Below are 17,739 nucleotides of genomic sequence, written 5' to 3'. Positions count from 1 at the left end.
ACACAGGGGAGCACTTCCTTACATACATGTGTACAGGCATTCAAACAGTCACCCCACATCCCCTTTACCAAGCGCCTTTTCGATTCACCCCTCCACGTTGCTGATCTGTAGATACGCCCCTGGGGGGAGGGGAGGTAGTGGTGTTTACACGGGGGCGAGACCAGGACAATGGTCGATCGTCCCTTGGATAGCGTCTGAATGGGCGTCTGGAGAACATGGACGTCACAGTGACGTCACCGTTTGCAGTCAACCTTGAAATCTATCACGATTTGACGGTGAAAGCGTGGGGGGGGGGGGGGGCAGGGACTGAATAGATGGACCCGTAGAGTCACACTAACATAGCCGGGGTGGGGGGGCAGGGACTGTATAGATGGACCCGAAGAGTCTCACTGACATAGTCGGGGGGGGGGGGGGGGGGGGGGCAGGGACTGTATAGATGGACCGAAGAGTCTAACTGACATAGTCGGGGGGGGGGGGCAGGGACTGTATAGATGGACCCGAAGAGTCTAACTGACATAGTCGGGGTGGGGGGGGGGCAGGGACTGTATAGATGGACCCGAAGAGTCTCACTGACATAGTCGGGGGGGGGGGGGGGGGGGGGCAGGGACTGTATAGATGGACCCGTAGAGTCACACTAACATAGCCGGGGTGGGGGGGGGGGGGGGCAGGGACTGTATAGATGGACCCGTAGAGTCACACTGACATAGTCGACAAAACCAAGACAGAAAAACACAACCAAGACAGAAAACACAACCAATGATATATATATATATATATATATATATATATATATATATATATATATATATATATATATATATATATATATATATATATATATATATATATAATATTATATATAATATATATAAACGACAAATTCCCTAAAGACACTTGCCCGAATGCCGTTTGCCCGAAGGCCGATCCCCCGAATGGACACTTGCCCCAATGCGACAAATGCCCGAATGGACACTTAAGTATTTATTTATTATAAAAATAACGCATGTTCATATAATATTTACCAGCGATGCTGTATTAAAAGTTACGATTTAAAAAAAAAAGTACTATGTGTTGAGGTGTAAACTGGGATAGCGTAAAGTACATCAGCATAAACAGTACACTTCCGCCACCCAACCATATAACTCCCTCCCCTAACTTCGTCTCTTCCCATTTACAAGCACACACACACACAGACACACACAAACACACTCGTTTCCTTCTCCCTTCTATTTAGTCTCTTGTAGTTTAAGTCAACGGTAGGCCTATACCCCTATGCCCAACCTAGGATATTACTATCTGTGGAACAAAATTTTCGAAAAGGGAAAAATATTAGCATGATTTATTTTTACACATCTTTTACAATGGAATCTACCAATAACACGAGTGTTACGTACAGTAATGCAATATCTGTTTAGTGAATGAGGCTTTAAACCAGGAAATGTTTAATATTGTAGTTAAGGTTAGGGTTTATGATTGGCATAAGTATGGTATTTGTAATGATATTTGCTACACATTTTATAATAAACCTAACCCATTATAGTTAAAAAACAGTAAAAAAAAACATCACACGATTTCACCTGCCTTAAATGTAATTACACCATGCAATTACACCTCAAGTTATGTAATACACGAAACAACCTATGACAGAGCCTGTTGTACAGGTACTCATTAGAGCTGAATGGACTCAAGGTGGACTCGAACCTAAAACATTCCGGTCAGCAGGCAAGCGCTCTACTACCCAACCACGCCACCCCATTCCTTCAAAGTAATCTTGACAACATCTCCAACCCAAACTTGACTCTAACTTAAATCCTAACCATGATCAAGCAAGCGATACAGAATGATTTTTTTATAAAAAGAAAACTACAAGAAAATGTTTCTGCCATATAAAAAGAAAACTTCAAGAAAATGTTTCTGCCAATGTTTTTATAAGATTTTTTAAAATGTAGCCCACTGCTACCAGATAATAATGCGAGTACCCAACCAACGGGTCAGCAGTCCGGCGCCCTACCACCCAACCACGCCATTCCATTACCCCTAACAAAACCCTGACAATTTCCCTGACCCATAACTCGATTATAACTTAAGTTAAAACCTAACCCCACGGTCAAGCTGGTGATACCGAAAGAATTTTTTTTTAACCTTAAAAAAAATGTTTCTGTCAACGTTATTATAAAAAATATATTTTAAAAAAAAAAGAAACCGTTTCCTTCTGCTGTCAGTTTGTAATCCAACCCAACGACCCACCGTTTTATTGAAACCCAACCCAACCCATACTCCACCCCCCCCCCCCCCCCCATGCAATGGATTAGAACTTTAACTTACAAACAGAAAGACTTTTATTCCCCGTTTTTTAACAGCGTGTCACGCTTTAGTGACTTCAGCCCCGTCGACACGACGCTCCACCCCTGCAAGGTCAACAATGGAAGCCAACAGCTCATTATGCAAATTAGCAGCCACCCCAACCAATCAGCAAGTTGAAACCGAATTCTCAATTTATTTGGCTGAACACAAAAAATAATGACGTATTTCACGGTAGTTTTTTTTTTAATTCAAATGCGTGTCCGTTTTGTGTACGTCTGAATAAAAATCTATGACGTACATTGCATCAAAGCGATAGACGTAAGAAAAATCTTTTGATGAGTTATCTCCCTTCTACCCCCACCCACCCACCCCTCTCCAACACCCCGTGCACGTATTTTTTTTTTACCTCGCCTGTTCCAATCAACCTAAATAATATCTGGGACAACTTCCGTATTTAACCGCCTCTTGCTGACAAAACCAGGCACTCTCCCAACACCAGCACGACAGAGAAGGTCTTCGCCCAGAACTGTTCCAACTGGACCCGACCTCTACAGTTTCTATGACAACGTGTTTCCACCAGACATATTTATGAGGTCAACGACTAGCGTGTCCAGTACCAACAGATATGATTCGATCATTGATGACCTAAAAGGTTCCAAGCATTCCTTGGTCTTTTGGAGTTTTGGAGCCATTCCTTTCTGTGAGGCGTCTTAAAAAAAAAACAACAATTTATAAGAAGCTTAACATTGTGATATTTTTATCTACTACGTTTATCGTAGGTAAGTTTCTGCTGTTAATTTATATTGACTTATAATGTAATACATAACAATACATGTAAAAAAATTATATTGACTTATAATGTAATACATAACACTACATGTTTTTCAAAAAAGTTATGGAGCTCGCTGCTATTTAGAAATTGAAGATGTTTTTGTTTGGTAAATTACTGGAGTTCGAATGCCGGTCTAAGTCAGTAGAACGCCCGTGACTCCACCAAGCTTTGATGGGTACCTAGCTCATGTTAGGGAAAGTAAAAGCGACTAGGCATTGTGCTGACCACACTATCCCTTCACAAGCCTAGGTCAAGAAACATGAACTCTACTTCATCTAAAGAGGTCTAAAGAGGATTGTTTTTCTTTTAAGTAAACCTCTATAAAACTGCAGAATTGTTCTCAATATTGAATGGCGTAATTACCTGGGACTTAGTGCCCCACCATCATAGACGGCTGTCCGTCGTTTTTTAAATATTAAGTATACTAAGTATGTCGTGTTATGTAAAAAGAAATTAAATACGCTCATTTGCTTTAGCTGTATTAAGTGGATTTTGAAATATTGTCGTTGCTACGATGTGAAGAAACGCAACAACTGATTTCTCCTAGAAGATTGGCTGTCCCCAGCTATCGAGCCTTGTCTGCCCGATGGTTAAAACTCGAGACTTTTTGGTTTAGCAACCATGAGCTTTACCGACTTGATCACGCCGAGCTTGCTTTGATCTGACTTAGTCCTGTTTACTCCTTGTGGAGGGTAGGACCAGAACCACCATCTTCCCTTTACCATGACCGTGGAAGTGTTCAGCCACAATCTTCCCTTTATCCGGATTCGGAAGTGTTCAGTCACAATCTTCCACTTTCTCCGGACCCCGGATGTGCTTAGACACAATCCTCCACTTTCTCCGGTATCCACAATCTTCCCCATACACAAACTTTCATGTACTTCATGAGATGACAAAGATTTCTATACTAGATAAGACTTAAAGTATTTATTGCCTAATCTAATATGATATCATACTAACAGAATTATGCTGTATCTGGTATTTCTTAATTATTTATTATCAAGTGGGAATAATTAAGTCCCCGACTGTATGTTTCCAACTGAGCCAGCTCCACGTTCAAATACTACTTTCTCTAATTTCCGTACATCCCAAAGACTTCACGAGCCCTCAATATATCTGTATTTTTTTGTCAACCAGATTCGAATAATTTAAAGACCAGGAGACCAAATGACATCAGTGGACTCAAGCACTGCGACGTCATCCAGCTCGCTGATCAGCACTCTCGTCTCCATCGCGAGCAGCACTCTAGAATCCACAGCGTCCAGCACTTTCGCTTCAACCACTTCCGGTACTCTTGCATCTACCGCGGCCAGCACTTTCGCGTCAACCGCTTCCGGTACTCTTGCATCTACCGCATCCAGCACTTTCGCGTCCACAGCGTCCAGTACTCTCGCGTCCACGGCAACCAGCACTCTCGCTACCATGGCAACCACCATGGCGTCCACCTTCGCGTCAGACGGCAACACCACCGAGCCGATTCTTCAAGCCACTGAGCGCAGTCTCAGGGAGCTCAACTACTACTTTGACGCTCTCGTCCTCAACATGGACCAGTTCTACCAGCTCGTCTTTGGCATCATGATCCTGTGTAAGTCCTTTTTTGTAAATAATACTTTAATGCACACTAGTGGCGTAGCGAGGGGGGCGGGGGTGCGGACCGCACCGCGTGACACAATTTTAGGGGGGGGGGGGGTGAAACCAAGGCAAAAAATAGCAAAATATATAAAGAAAAATGATAATTCCACTTAATTGAGTGATTAATTCGAGTGTCAAATAGTCTTGTAAGAGTGCAAATCTAATGTTTGAGGGGGGAGTGCAAATCAAAAATTGAAAGTTTGTCCCCGGGAAGGGTAGCTACGCCTCTGGGGGGGGGTGAAACCATTAAGTGCCGCACCGGGTGGAAACCGACCTCGCTACACCACTGATACACACTAGTAATGTGCCCGCTTGGTATCATAATTTTCTGTAACTCCTTTATCTAAATAATACAGTAATACACTCTTGAAACGTACCCGTTTAGATTTGAAAACGTTCCCGTTTAGATTAGAATATTTTCGCACATATTAGTAACGTACCCGTTTAGATTAATATATTTTACACATAGTAGTAACGTAACCGTTTAGAGTTTAGACTAACATATTCTACGGATACTAGAAACGTTCTAGTATAGATTTATCTATTTAGATTATAATATTCTACACATAATAGTAAATTAACCGTTTGTATTAGAATATTTTTCACAGATACTAGTAACATGCCCGTTTCAAAATCTTTAAAAAATTTAAATTCTTTAAAAATTATTATTGTTTATGTAATGGCAGCACACTTCTCAATGTAAGATTAGACAACTTAATTATTCCCAGCTTTAATTATTCCCACTTGAATAAAAATAATTAAGACGTACCAGATACAGCATAATTGTATTAGTATGATATCATATTAGATTAGGCAATGAATACTTTAAGTCTAATCTAGTATAGAAATCTTTGTCATCTCATAAAGTAAATTAAAGTGCGTGTATTTTCCAACAGTGTTGACCATGGGCTTTGCTTTTATCGAAGCTGGAAGTGTAAGGAGTAAAAACACCCACAACATTCTACTCAAGAACTACCTCGACTCATGTAAGTGCTGGCTTTAACATTCCAAATGATTAAAATATAATGTAGCAGGTTATGAGGGTGTCCAAATAAAGCAATAAAAATAGGATTACCCTTTTGAGACTGGCGATCCGTGGAGAAGATGAAGTAGAGTTTACCTGTCTCGGTGACCTCAGGAAAATCAAGGGACAGTGTGGCTAGCACTGTACCCAGCCATCTTTGCTTCCCTTGCGTGATTCAAGTACCCATTACAGTTGGGCAAAACTCAGGGACGTCCTATAGTCTCGAACACAGGATCCGAACTCGAGTATTTTGGCTCTACATGGGTGCTTTCTACAACTAAGCAACACGTTGTTGTTTAATTTTGTGAATTTAAAATAAAAATCTTTAGTGGCCTCTAGATATTTCAAGGATGAATCACGTTTGGCCGTCACTTCTGTGATGTATTTAGTACTAGTGTATTAATTATCCTGTTAAGAAAAAAGCGACAACTGTTATAAGATCACTTTTACTATCATGTCGGCCTTTTGTCTCTGTCGGCCTTTTGGATGTCGGTCTTTTATCTCTGTCCGTCTTTTGGATGTCTGCCTTTTGTCCTACATCCATTCATAAACATTAGTCTTTAAAAGTCAGCTATATGTTAATATATACGTTAAACAAAGCTGATATCTCTTCCTCAGTCGTGGCAGGCATTTCCTACTGGGCTATCGGCTGGGCGTTTGCCTACGGTTACGGCAACGGCTTCATAGGTTGGAAGGAATGGGCGTCGTCCTACGTGCCCAACGAGAGCATGTCCAACTACTTCTACCAGCTCATGTTCGCCTCCACGGCCTGCACCATCGTGTCTGGAGCTTTGGCTGAGAGATGTGAATTTATCGCTTACTTGATTTACAGTTTTCTGCTAACTGGTGAGTTGTATTCCGGTCATTTAGAGATTTATTTTTACTACCGCCTCCCTACGGAAGCAAGGACCCCCCCCCCCCATCCCACACACACACACACACAGACACACACACACTCACACACTCACACTCACACACACAAGACGAAATTTTTTAAATATAATTTATGTAGCAAAAAATTATTAAATATACAGTATCCGCCTCTCCGCCATCCCCGGAGAAAATTGAAATAAACACTGATTTTCATTCACTGATTTTTAGTTTCCTATAGTATTTGTTAAATTGTGTATTGTCTCTCTTCAATAATTTACGAATTTCTTCCATTATTTAGAGGTCATTCATCCTTTAGAGTTTTCTTTGTAGAGTTTAGAATTTTTCTTGTTTTTGTTTTAAGAATTTTTTGTTCACGTTAAATTAAATGTTTTTTTTAATTCGTTTATAGTTAACGCTACAAATTTTTCATCAATTTCCGATTTCTTTGAAGTTTTATAGAGATCCATTCACTCGTTTAGCTGTAAAAGACGTTAGACTACAGTATGCTAATGGTTCTAGGAATTCACGATCTGATTTCATTTTACTTTCAGCCTTTGTCTATCCGCTGTGTAGTCGATGGGGCTGGTCACAGTACGGCTATCTGCACATCGGCCACGACTTTGATATTGATGGCAAGATCATGCATGTCAAATACGAGGTAGGGTTTGGACATTTCAATGGGTTTTTGTTTTTACTGATTTAAAAGTTGTATGTCATAGTTACCCAGCAGGGGGTATCAACAAAGTATTGGTTCTCTGCCCCACCTCTTTTTACCCGCCCCATGTAATTATGCAACTAGGTCCAAACTACCCCTACGGTCGAGCCAGTGGGGTACGAGTTTACCCTGTGTTCAATAAGGTGGAAGATAAGTCTGGTGAGAACCAAAGGACAGAAGCGACCGATACACGGTAATCAAACCCATCTTTTCTTCGATGCATTGAAAAAGTTGTTTTTTAAATCGGGTTTTTAAATTGCTGAATTTCATTGTGTGGCGTGGCTGAGAGTTAGCGCGTACGACTGCTAACCCAAAAGTCCGGAGTTCAGAGCCAGACTCGAGTCCTTAGGACGTAACTGAGTTCATCCAGCTAATTTTGGTTACCTGACACTCGTTAGGGAAAGGTTAAGGCACATAACTTGCCACACTTTCCCTATATAAAAACACGTTAACTCTACTTCATTTACTGTTATTGCTGACTTTTAATGTTATTTTATCCTCCCAGGATTTTGGTGGTAGCGGTGTGGTCCATTTGGTAGGCGGGACATCAGCTTTCGTAGGAGCAGCCATTCTCGGGCCTCGTATTGGAAGATTCCACAAGGAGACCGGGGCTGTTATTCCAATTCGCGGTCACTCAGTCCCAGTATGTACTCTATAGACTATAGACTTTTATAACACTGTGCCGTAAAGTTGGTGGGAAGATGTTGTCGGGGGGTAGTGCTTATGACTGTTAACCCAAAAGTCTCAAGTTCGGATCCCAGACTTAAGTCCGTATGATGTCCGTAAGTCTACCTAGCTTTGATGTTTATCTGACTTACGCTAGGGAAAGTAAAAAAACAAAACTTCAGGCACTATCCCTTTATCACAGAAACAGATAAACTCTACTTCATCTACACTATCAACCACCTGGTCCGAAAAGTTTTTTTTACTCATTCACCATAAAGTTGACACGTAATTAGTTTTTCATTTTAATTGACTTGATTAATTTCCCCACAGCTTGCTGGGCTTGGTGCCTTCGTCCTTGTGTTTGGGTTCATGGCCTTCAACGCCGCTTCAGAGGGTCACATCACCCACCCCGGGGACGGGGCCGCCATCAGTATGGCAGTCTTCAACACGGCCATCTCCTCCAGTATGGGGGCCTTCACCTCCATGTTTGCTCACAAGTAAGGCTAGAACCATATCTACACACACAGCAAAGTTTATCAATATACAACACAAGTATGGCTAGAATCATATACCGCTCAGCAAAGTTTATCAATCTACAAGTAAGGCTAGAACCATATCTACGCACATAGCAAAGTTTATCAATCTACAACATAAGTAAGGCTAGAACCATATACCGCTCAGCAAAGTTTATCAATCTACAACACATGTAAGTCTAGAACCATATCTACAAACATACAGCAAAGCTTATCAATCTACAACACAAGTAAGGCTCATACCATATCTACAAACACACAGCAAAGTTTGTCAATATACAACACAATTAAAGTTCGCATCATATCGACAAGCAAAGTTTATCAATCTACAACAGTGAGGTGTGGTCTGTAGACCTCAAGGACAAGGCTAGTCCATAAAAAGTCTCAAGTAATACAAAATATAAAATTTTACCGTATTGATATGTAGTTATGGAGGGTATTATATTCTAACTCGTCAGTTGCGGGTTCGGAATCCCAAGTTCTCATTATAAAAGGATTATTTTCTTCTAACTCCCTCCTCGTGTTTTGTACCCCGGTAGAAAATTCCGCCGCACTCAAATGATTTATATCAGTGGTTCTTAAAACATGGGTTCAATAGAACCCCAGGGGCTCGTTGAGTCAATATCGGGGGTTCGGCGGAGGTCAAAACACATACCCGACTTATATGATTCATGATCGGATACTGTCGGTGAGGACGATAGAACAATTAAGAAGGGTTCGGTGAATGCGCAAATAAAACTGGTGGGGTTCCTCCAAATAGGTTACGAACCACTGGTCTGACCTATATTTCAGCGTATGAGTTTTAAAGAAACATTAGACTTAAATTATTGGGAAGTAAAATATAGTGGTTTTTGTACACATTGTATTGCTTTATTTAAACATTTATCGTAATTTGCAGATTTGTATACTTCTTAATTTGTTGCTAATGAAGGTTTTTTTTTAATTATTATTATTTCGTTTTTTTATAGGGTTGGACTCTTTGGCCACCACTGGAGTATTCTTAGCGTGATCAACGGAGCTTTCGTTGGCATGGTAACTACATTATTGTAGACTTTAGTTATACACATTCCACGCGAGTAAATAAAGGGCTGCAAGATTTACTCTGAGGTTTTAGCGTTAAAAAAAAAATTCAGTACGTTGCAAGTCTTTAAATTGGCGCCCTTAACTCCTTTTTTTTTCTTAAAAAAATATATTTCGATTCATTTGATTCCGCTCGTGCTTTCGAATTTTCATTATGACAGTTGTTTTTCAATTCTGATTTATAAAAAGCACTATTGTATTTTTGTTTCGTTGCTTGTTCTATCTACAATACCCCCCCCCCCACACACACACACACATACACACACCCTCTTCTACTACGGCGACGTCGTTCAGCAAAATATCACGGCTCATCCCTATTTACAAATTACACTGATAATTACAGCCTAAAATAATAACGATAACTCTCACATTTCATGGTTTGGAGTTATTGAACATGATACCTAAAACCAAAAAAAAAAGTATTAACGACCTTGACCTTAAAATTTCAGGTGGCAATCTGTGGTGGGTGCAACTCTATGAAACCCTGGGGTGCCGTCATCGTAGGTTTTGTCGCCGCCATCGTCATGAACTGTATCGAGGTGCTACTACAGAAGTGGAAGATTGATGACCCTTTGAATGCAGTCGGAGGTTAGTTAGTCTAGAACTTTTACGAAGAATTAATTAAGTTGCATTACGTACTTTAATGCTGCTGCAGTGGCGTAGTTAGGGGGAGCGGGTGGGGCGTCCGCCCCGGTCGCCGACTAAGGGGTCCCCAAAAGGGGTAAAAAATTAATTTAAAACTCATTTTAAGCTGAAGTATTGTATTACACACAGTCCTAGTTACAAAAATAAACGACTACAAGGCTTTACAAACTGATTTAGTTGTTTTCTATATCAATTTTGTGGCTTCGAAATATAAAATGTTACGGAATAGTAACTGGTAATAAGCGCCACAAATTAGGATGTGTGCGCCTTTTCACAGACAGGATTAGCTATATATAGAAATGAAATTGAGGGGCGAAAAATTGATAATCCGTTCGGGTGCAGGAATAGGCTGCTACGCCTATGTTCTGCTACACGTAAACTTACTCTAAAATATTTCTGGCATCAATAAATGATGTATATGGCAGATCTTGATATAAATTTTCTAATATGTTGTCTACTGAAAGCAGTTTGTTGTTGATTTTCTGACACGTACAATTTTGTCATTTCAGTCCATTTTGGAGGTGGTGCCTGGGGTGCTTTAAGTGTGGCCTTTGTCAAATATCCCACTGGTATCCTAATGGCCTGGGATAAGCACTCGGGATGTGTAAGTTCATTTCCAAGCCCTGCGAATATCTCATCTTACCCTGCATTCTCAGATTATAATATCTTATTTCATTAGCCAATTAGTACGATTTTCTCCTTATTTTTCTATGTGCAAGATTTTTTTTAATTAAAAGATAGGTTTTACATGTATCGACGGAGTAGTCGAATGATAGAACGCTAGAAAGCTAACCCGAAAGTCTCGAGTTCGAAACCGGGTTCAAGTCAGTAGAAGGTCTGTGAGTCCACCCAGCTCTAATGGGTACCTGACTTAGATAGGAAAAGTAAAAGCAGCTGGGCATAGTCCTGACCACACTATCCCTTCAAATGCCGAAGTCACAGAAACAGGTGAACTCTGTTTCACTTGCCTCATGTACTGTGCTGTTCGAAAGGGAACTTTTCTTTCATCATCCATAAATGCTAGCAAACTCATAGTAGAATCTACAACTCACTTTTTTCTGATGTGTCGTTCTTGTATAGTTGCAGTCCTTGTAAGTAGTTGTAACATTATCACTGAAGTGTAACCAAATTTCTCTAGATGCTGGCCTGGCAATTGGCAGGTGTGTGCACCTTCTTTATCTGGACACTTGGAACAATGACCATCGTGTTTGGCTCTCTGCGACTTCTGGGTCTATTTAGGGTCACACCTGAAATGGAAATGAAAGGTAATTCAAAACGTGGTTTCTCTGCGTGTATGAGACTTTGTTTATGATGAATTCTTAATGTGAAATATGCCACCTCAAAATGCTACATATATATGCAAGCTGCATTAGTATATACTTTTTTACTTATAACCAGATTGAATGTTTATATTTATTATTCTTTTGTTATTTTTATTGGGAATTTTGTGGTATGGTCGAATTGTAGTATGTTTGACTGCTAACCCGAAAGTCTCGAGTTCAGATCCCGGGCTCAATTCCACACGATTTCTTCCCTGAGTTTACCCAGCTCTATTGGGTATCTGACTCACTATCCCTTCTAATGCCAAAGTCAATAAAAAAAGGTTAACTTTACTTCCCCTGTCCCATTGTCCATAAGGTTCGAAAGGATACTTTTATTAGCTAGGAAGGGGGGGGGGCTATGCACCCCCTAGATCCGCCAAAGTGAATATAAGGACATCAGAAAAATATAATCAACGAGACGAGACGTCACTTCCTGTACTGATGCCATATATTCTCCCCAGGTCTGGACATCCCCAAGCACGGAGAGCCCGCCTACCCACTGGAAGCCTACGGACACGGGTACTTCGAGAAGATTCTGGCCGTGGTTGAAAACGGTCAACTGTCTCAGGTGGATCAAGGTATTGTACTGCTCACCTGTGCAAGATTTATTTTGTGCACAGTTGTCATTACTCTATAAGTCTGTATGATCGTGCGTTTTTAAACGGATCGTGAAGGGGTCAAAGTGGGAGAGATTATGGCTACTAATTCAATGCGGCTTGTCATAAAATTCATTCCTCTATCCCTTCATCTACCCTATTATCCCACTATCCCTTCATCTAACTTTTTTCCCCACTATCACTTCATCTATCCAATTATCCCTCTATCCCTTCATCTACCCTACCATCCCTCTATCCCTTCATCTACCCTATCATCCCTCTATTCTTTCATCTACTATATCCCACTATCCCTTCATCTACCATATCCCACTATCCCTTCATCTATCATATCCCACTATCCCTTCATCTACTATATCATCCATCTGTCCCTCCATCTACTATATCATCCATCTGTCCCTCCATCTACTATATCATACCTCTGTCCCTCCATCTACTATATCATCCATCTGTCCCTCCATCTACTATATCATCCATCTGTCCCTCCATCTACTATATCATACCTCTGTCCCTCCATCTACTATATCATCCATCTGTCCCTCCATCTACTATATCATACCTCTGTCCCTCCATCTACTATATCATCCATCTGTCCCTCCATCTACTATATCATCCATCTGTCCTTCCATCTACCCTTTTACCATCATGTGCTAAATACGTTACACCCCTTCCCCTAACTAAACGCACCTCTCGGACATTGTCCCACAGGATACGACAGCGGCATCTACGTCAAAGACGAAGGTCCTTACGAGCACCCAGAGGTCAAGGTCATGGGCATACACCACGTGAACAGGGTCCCTTCCATGATCGAACTGGACTCCATCAACAAGCTCAAATCGGTCAAAAACCCGGAGCAACTCGAGAAAATCAAACGATCCATCTCATCGGCGTCGCTGTCACCCTCATCACCCACCACCAAGGCGGACCCCAAGTTTAACTGGGGCCCGGGGCGTATCCTCTCCGAGCACGGGTACGTCAACAAGGGGCTGGATCTCCACGGGGAGCCTAACAGCGGGGTGCGTTTGGAGCATATGGAGAGGACAGCGCTGTAGCGCGTTAAAAAAAAGTTAAAGCCGCGAGTTCGAATTTTTTTTTTCAATGTTCTATTGTTGAAAGTACACATCACTGTGATTACGAGATTACCATGTTTGTTTGGTTGGATTTTTTAAATATATATGTACATCATGAGATCCTTTAGCGAGAATCATTAAAGAGATATAGTAGCTCCTCATTTCAACCAGAGGCGTAGCGAGGGGGGGGGGGGGCATACAAGCTTTTACTTCTTAGATAGAATGATGATTTTTTTTTAAAGCACGCAAATGAACAGCTGCATGGGTTAAAAGATACGTATTAATGACTCCGCCCACTCTTGTATTAACACTATACGAGAGCATGATAAATGAACTAAGTCCATGCTTAGTAACTAATTTACACTCGTGAAAAAACAACTTTGAGTAATGTATCCCCTAATCCGTGTTAGTTGTTTTTTTTTTTAAATTACCAATAGTGATCTCAAAGGAGGCCTTATTAATCGGCACTCATGGTGTATATACATACATATATACAAATTATATATAAGATTTCATTTATTTTTTTCTTTAAATGTTTATTGTTTTTAACAATGTTACAATTTTTTATATTTAAAGTACAAAGAATTGCATTTTATTTTGTATAAGTAGCAAAGGTGTGTAAATTAAACCACTAGCATTTAATGGTGATTTTCTTTAGTGGTAAGATGGTAACGTTGTTTAAAAAAAACATTCGCAAGTATTGGTGTTTCTCTACCTATATACGTCAGGTGTAGTTGTTTTTTATGAGAGCCAATAGCATTTAATGTTCCAAGTATTTTTGTTGTAATTATTGTGCAACAGGAGCGTCACAAGGTGGGGTCGGGGGGTGGTTCGCACCGGGTGGCACCATTTAAGGGTGACACCAAATCGAAAAAAAAAATCATAATTTTTTTTACAAAGAATGTTTTTATCCATTTAAAATAATAAAATAGTAGTTGGATGACACCAAAACGATCAAAATATATAAATTTTTGTAGGGTGGGGTGACGCCCCCGGTTACCGCACCACGTAACACCCTACCTAGTGACGCCACTGTTGGGCCGTGTTTCGCTGCAATTGAAGCCTTGCATGCCCCTACAGTGGTGGTATAGCAGGTGTAAGAGTGAATTGAATAGTATCTATTCTCGTTGATATTCACGGCTATAATTGTTTCCTAGTTAATCACATCTATAATCAGGTTTTAATAACACGCTGCATTTATTATTTGGCATTTGTTTCCTACGTTTTCACTGCTTTACATTTGCATACTAATAAAAGAAATGTACTTGTATCCGTGTTTATATTGTTATGTTGACCGTTTTGGGGTTTCAATACTGTGATAGTTCTAGTTAATTTTATCTGGTAGCATGACTACAACATGGCCAAGTTAAGCATGGCCAAGTTAATCATGGCCAAGTACAACATGGCCAAGTCAATCATGGCCAACTCAGTCATGGTCAACCACGTTCTAGTCAATGACAGCACGGTCAATGATGGCCTAGTTAATCATGGCTAAGTCAATCATGGCCAAGTTAACCATGGCCAAGTCAAGCATGACCAAGTCAAGCATGGCCAAGTCAGTCATGGCCAAGTAAATTATGGCCAATTCGACAATGGTCAAGTCAGTCATGGTCAAGTCAATCATGGCCAAGTCAATCATTGCTAAGTCAATCATGGCTAAGTCAATCATTGTCAAGCATGACCAAGTCAATCATGTCCAAATCAATCATTGCTAAATCAATCATGGCTAATTCAATCATTGTCAAGCATAGCCAAGTCAATCATGGTCCATGTCAATCAGGCCAAATAAATCATGGACAATGCCAGGTGCTAACTTAATGTACAATTTAATGTAACCAAATTTTTTTAATATGTACGCTTACTTCTGTCAATACGTTTCGGCAAGTTTTGGTCTAGCTGAGTTGGCGTAGTTAGATGTTATTGGCAATATCGGTCTTATGTATGGATACAAGATGTATTCGTAGAAGTGATTAGTAAATATGGTTGGAACTTTTTCCAAATACTTTGTTAGGGGACGAGAGGTTTTATACTGATGTCACAGTTCAAAGCAATGGGACACAACTTTTGAGATCTAAGCAGAATTAAGGGTAAGTATAACTAGGCGCTTGAGTGGAACCCTCGGGGAAGGTGAAAGGAGAGGGCGCACAAGACAGACCTAGAGATGGAGTCTTTTTGAAGACAGCCGGGATGTCTTAGGAGGCTGCAAAATTAACAATCGGGAACCGGACAAAATGGAAGGTTATGGTTGAGGCCCTAGGCTCCTCAAGGAGTAAAGAGGATTAAGTCAAATAATCAGTATTTCTTCTAGACGTTTTTTCTCCGGGGGGACGGGGACACTGGTAAATGTATATGTATTTTTTTTATTAAACTCCATTTCGTTCGGGCGGGAGGTAGACTTTCTGGAGACCCCCCCCCCACCCCCACCCGAAGAGATGCCTGAAAGAATGTCTGCAAGTAATTCGTAATCAAACTGCCATCAACGACCGCCTTCTCTTCATCCACCATTCTACCCCATGTAGATTCCCTCAAGGACAGTAGCCAAGTAGCTACCCCTGTTCCCCCTCTCCCCTCATTCACCCTTTTTGCCGCCATCATCATGAGCTGTATCTCATTGACTCGCTTTATAAACCTCTGTGTGATCCTTCAAATAACCTCCTTTATAGCCTACTTTTATGACCCCCCCCCCCTTAAGTGACCCCTTTATGGTCTACTTTAAATGACCCCCTGTAGAACATGCTGACGCCATTTACTGGGTGATACCATGGGGGAAAAGCGATTTATTTTCTACTAAACTAATACAATATAATGTTCATGGGAGAGGTGTTGCTAAGTGCTAAGAAACAAGAAAACGATGCTATAGAACCTGCAAGCAAAAAAAAAAAAAAAAAAAAAGAGAAAGAGAACAGGGGAGAAAACATTTAAGAACTTTTATAATATTGTGCAGATCAAATTAAGGGAATGTGTGGTCGAACGATAGAGCGTATGACCACTAACCTGAAAGTCTCGAGCTTGGAGCCCGACTCGAGTCCATGGGACGTCCGTGAGTACCCAACTCTGATGAGTACCTTACTTACGATAAGGAAACTAAAGGCGGCTGGACAAAACGCTGACCATATGCCGAGGTCACCGAGCTATGTAAACTCAACCGCCTAATGGACCATAAGTGCCGAGCGAATCGCCCTAGGTCATTTTCGACGAGTCTGGTATCTTTTAGAAAAATCCCCAGGCGTGTGCTAAAACACAAGCTGTGAACCTCCACGGAAAGCTAGACAAGTATACAACACTCTAGCTGCTTTCAAAGACTAATCAGATCAAACAGCTGTGCCCCCCCCCCCCCCAACACACACTGTCTCAGGTGCAGGTCCACCGTCCCCGCTCTTGGACAAAAAGTATTTTTTTTAATTAAAATATATATAGAAAATGTATACTTTTACTAATTCCACCCACCCCCCTCACTCTCCCTTGCAGAAGATTCAAGTGCTCCCCCCTTCTCCTGTATAAAAAATGAAAAACCCGACATCTTATAAGTAATCACCTCAATAAATCGTTGGACTTTGCTATATGGGAGTTAAAGAGAGGGGGGAGGGTGTGGACTATTGACCAGGAGTTCAGATTTCCTAATGGTCAGCATTTAAAAATCCAACTCAACGTTTCGTCTCGCTTGAGCAGTTTTAACAATCCTAAATAAAAATCCCAACCCCACCCCGCCCCCCCCAACCCCCCCCCCCCAATATACCTCAGCCACAGCCCACCTAGCCGCACCCCTCCCTACAGAGTCAGCGCTGGGGACAATAAACAGTGTCACCAATGCCCCCCCCCCCCCCCTCTCCATCTCCAACGGTCATGCCACGCTTGACTGGGTTTAGCCTTGTAACTACGACTCCCATTGATCCCTGTGAATGGGGTCAACAAAACCACACACGTAACAAACACGGAGCGGCTGGACTGAGCGAAGGTCAAGGTCATCACGCTGATGTAGTTGATGAAAGACATGTTTAAATTTAAATATTTCTAAAATCGTGTTTTTAAAATGATTTTCTGTTGTTGTTTTTTTTTTAGTTTTTATTTTATTTTAATGAAAATTCGAAGGAAATTATTCGTGATTCATATTTATAAGAAACAAAATTAGCTTTCTACACCTATATACGTGGCGTAGAGAAATTGAAAAAGGAACATAATTGGAAAGAGGTTAAAATAATCAACAATTAACATAAAACTATGGAAGAATGTTGTAAATGGACTATGCTCCATTTAGAGGGGGGGCGAAGATGAAGAAGAAACATATTTTTAAATAAAAAACAAAAAGCCTAAACAATGTGGTTAATTTTATCCTCATATAATAAACAAACGAAAATTGGGCTTTCTTTTAATGCGTAAGTATCCGATAGTGTGAAAACAATTGAATCTTCTTTTAAAAAGTGTGTTAGGT

At 40.8% G+C, this 17,739-nt stretch overlaps 1 protein-coding gene across 1 annotated transcript; it reads left to right on the top strand.

Moving 5' to 3' along the window:
- The first annotated feature begins 4,303 nt into the window (after window positions 1-4,303).
- On the top strand, window positions 4,304-13,417 carry LOC131957649 (putative ammonium transporter 1). Its single transcript, XM_059322383.1, has 12 exons — window positions 4,304-4,721; window positions 5,665-5,754; window positions 6,411-6,638; window positions 7,217-7,323; window positions 7,886-8,023; window positions 8,377-8,543; window positions 9,548-9,611; window positions 10,109-10,247; window positions 10,814-10,908; window positions 11,443-11,569; window positions 12,088-12,204; window positions 12,949-13,417. The coding sequence occupies exons 1-12, from the start codon at window positions 4,304-4,306 to the stop codon at window positions 13,290-13,292; spliced, it is 2,034 nt and encodes a 677-aa protein (XP_059178366.1). The 3' UTR covers window positions 13,293-13,417.
- Window positions 13,418-17,739: the final 4,322 nt, after the last annotated feature.

The sequence above is a fragment of the Physella acuta genome, unplaced genomic scaffold, assembly GCF_028476545.2.
Source record: "Physella acuta isolate Inbredline_101_S28 unplaced genomic scaffold, ASM2847654v3 ptg001251l, whole genome shotgun sequence".
In the NCBI taxonomy this organism is placed as follows: Eukaryota; Metazoa; Mollusca; class Gastropoda; family Physidae; genus Physella; species Physella acuta.
Note: the sequence above shows the minus strand (reverse complement) of the source record. Positions and strands in the feature narration are given on the sequence as shown.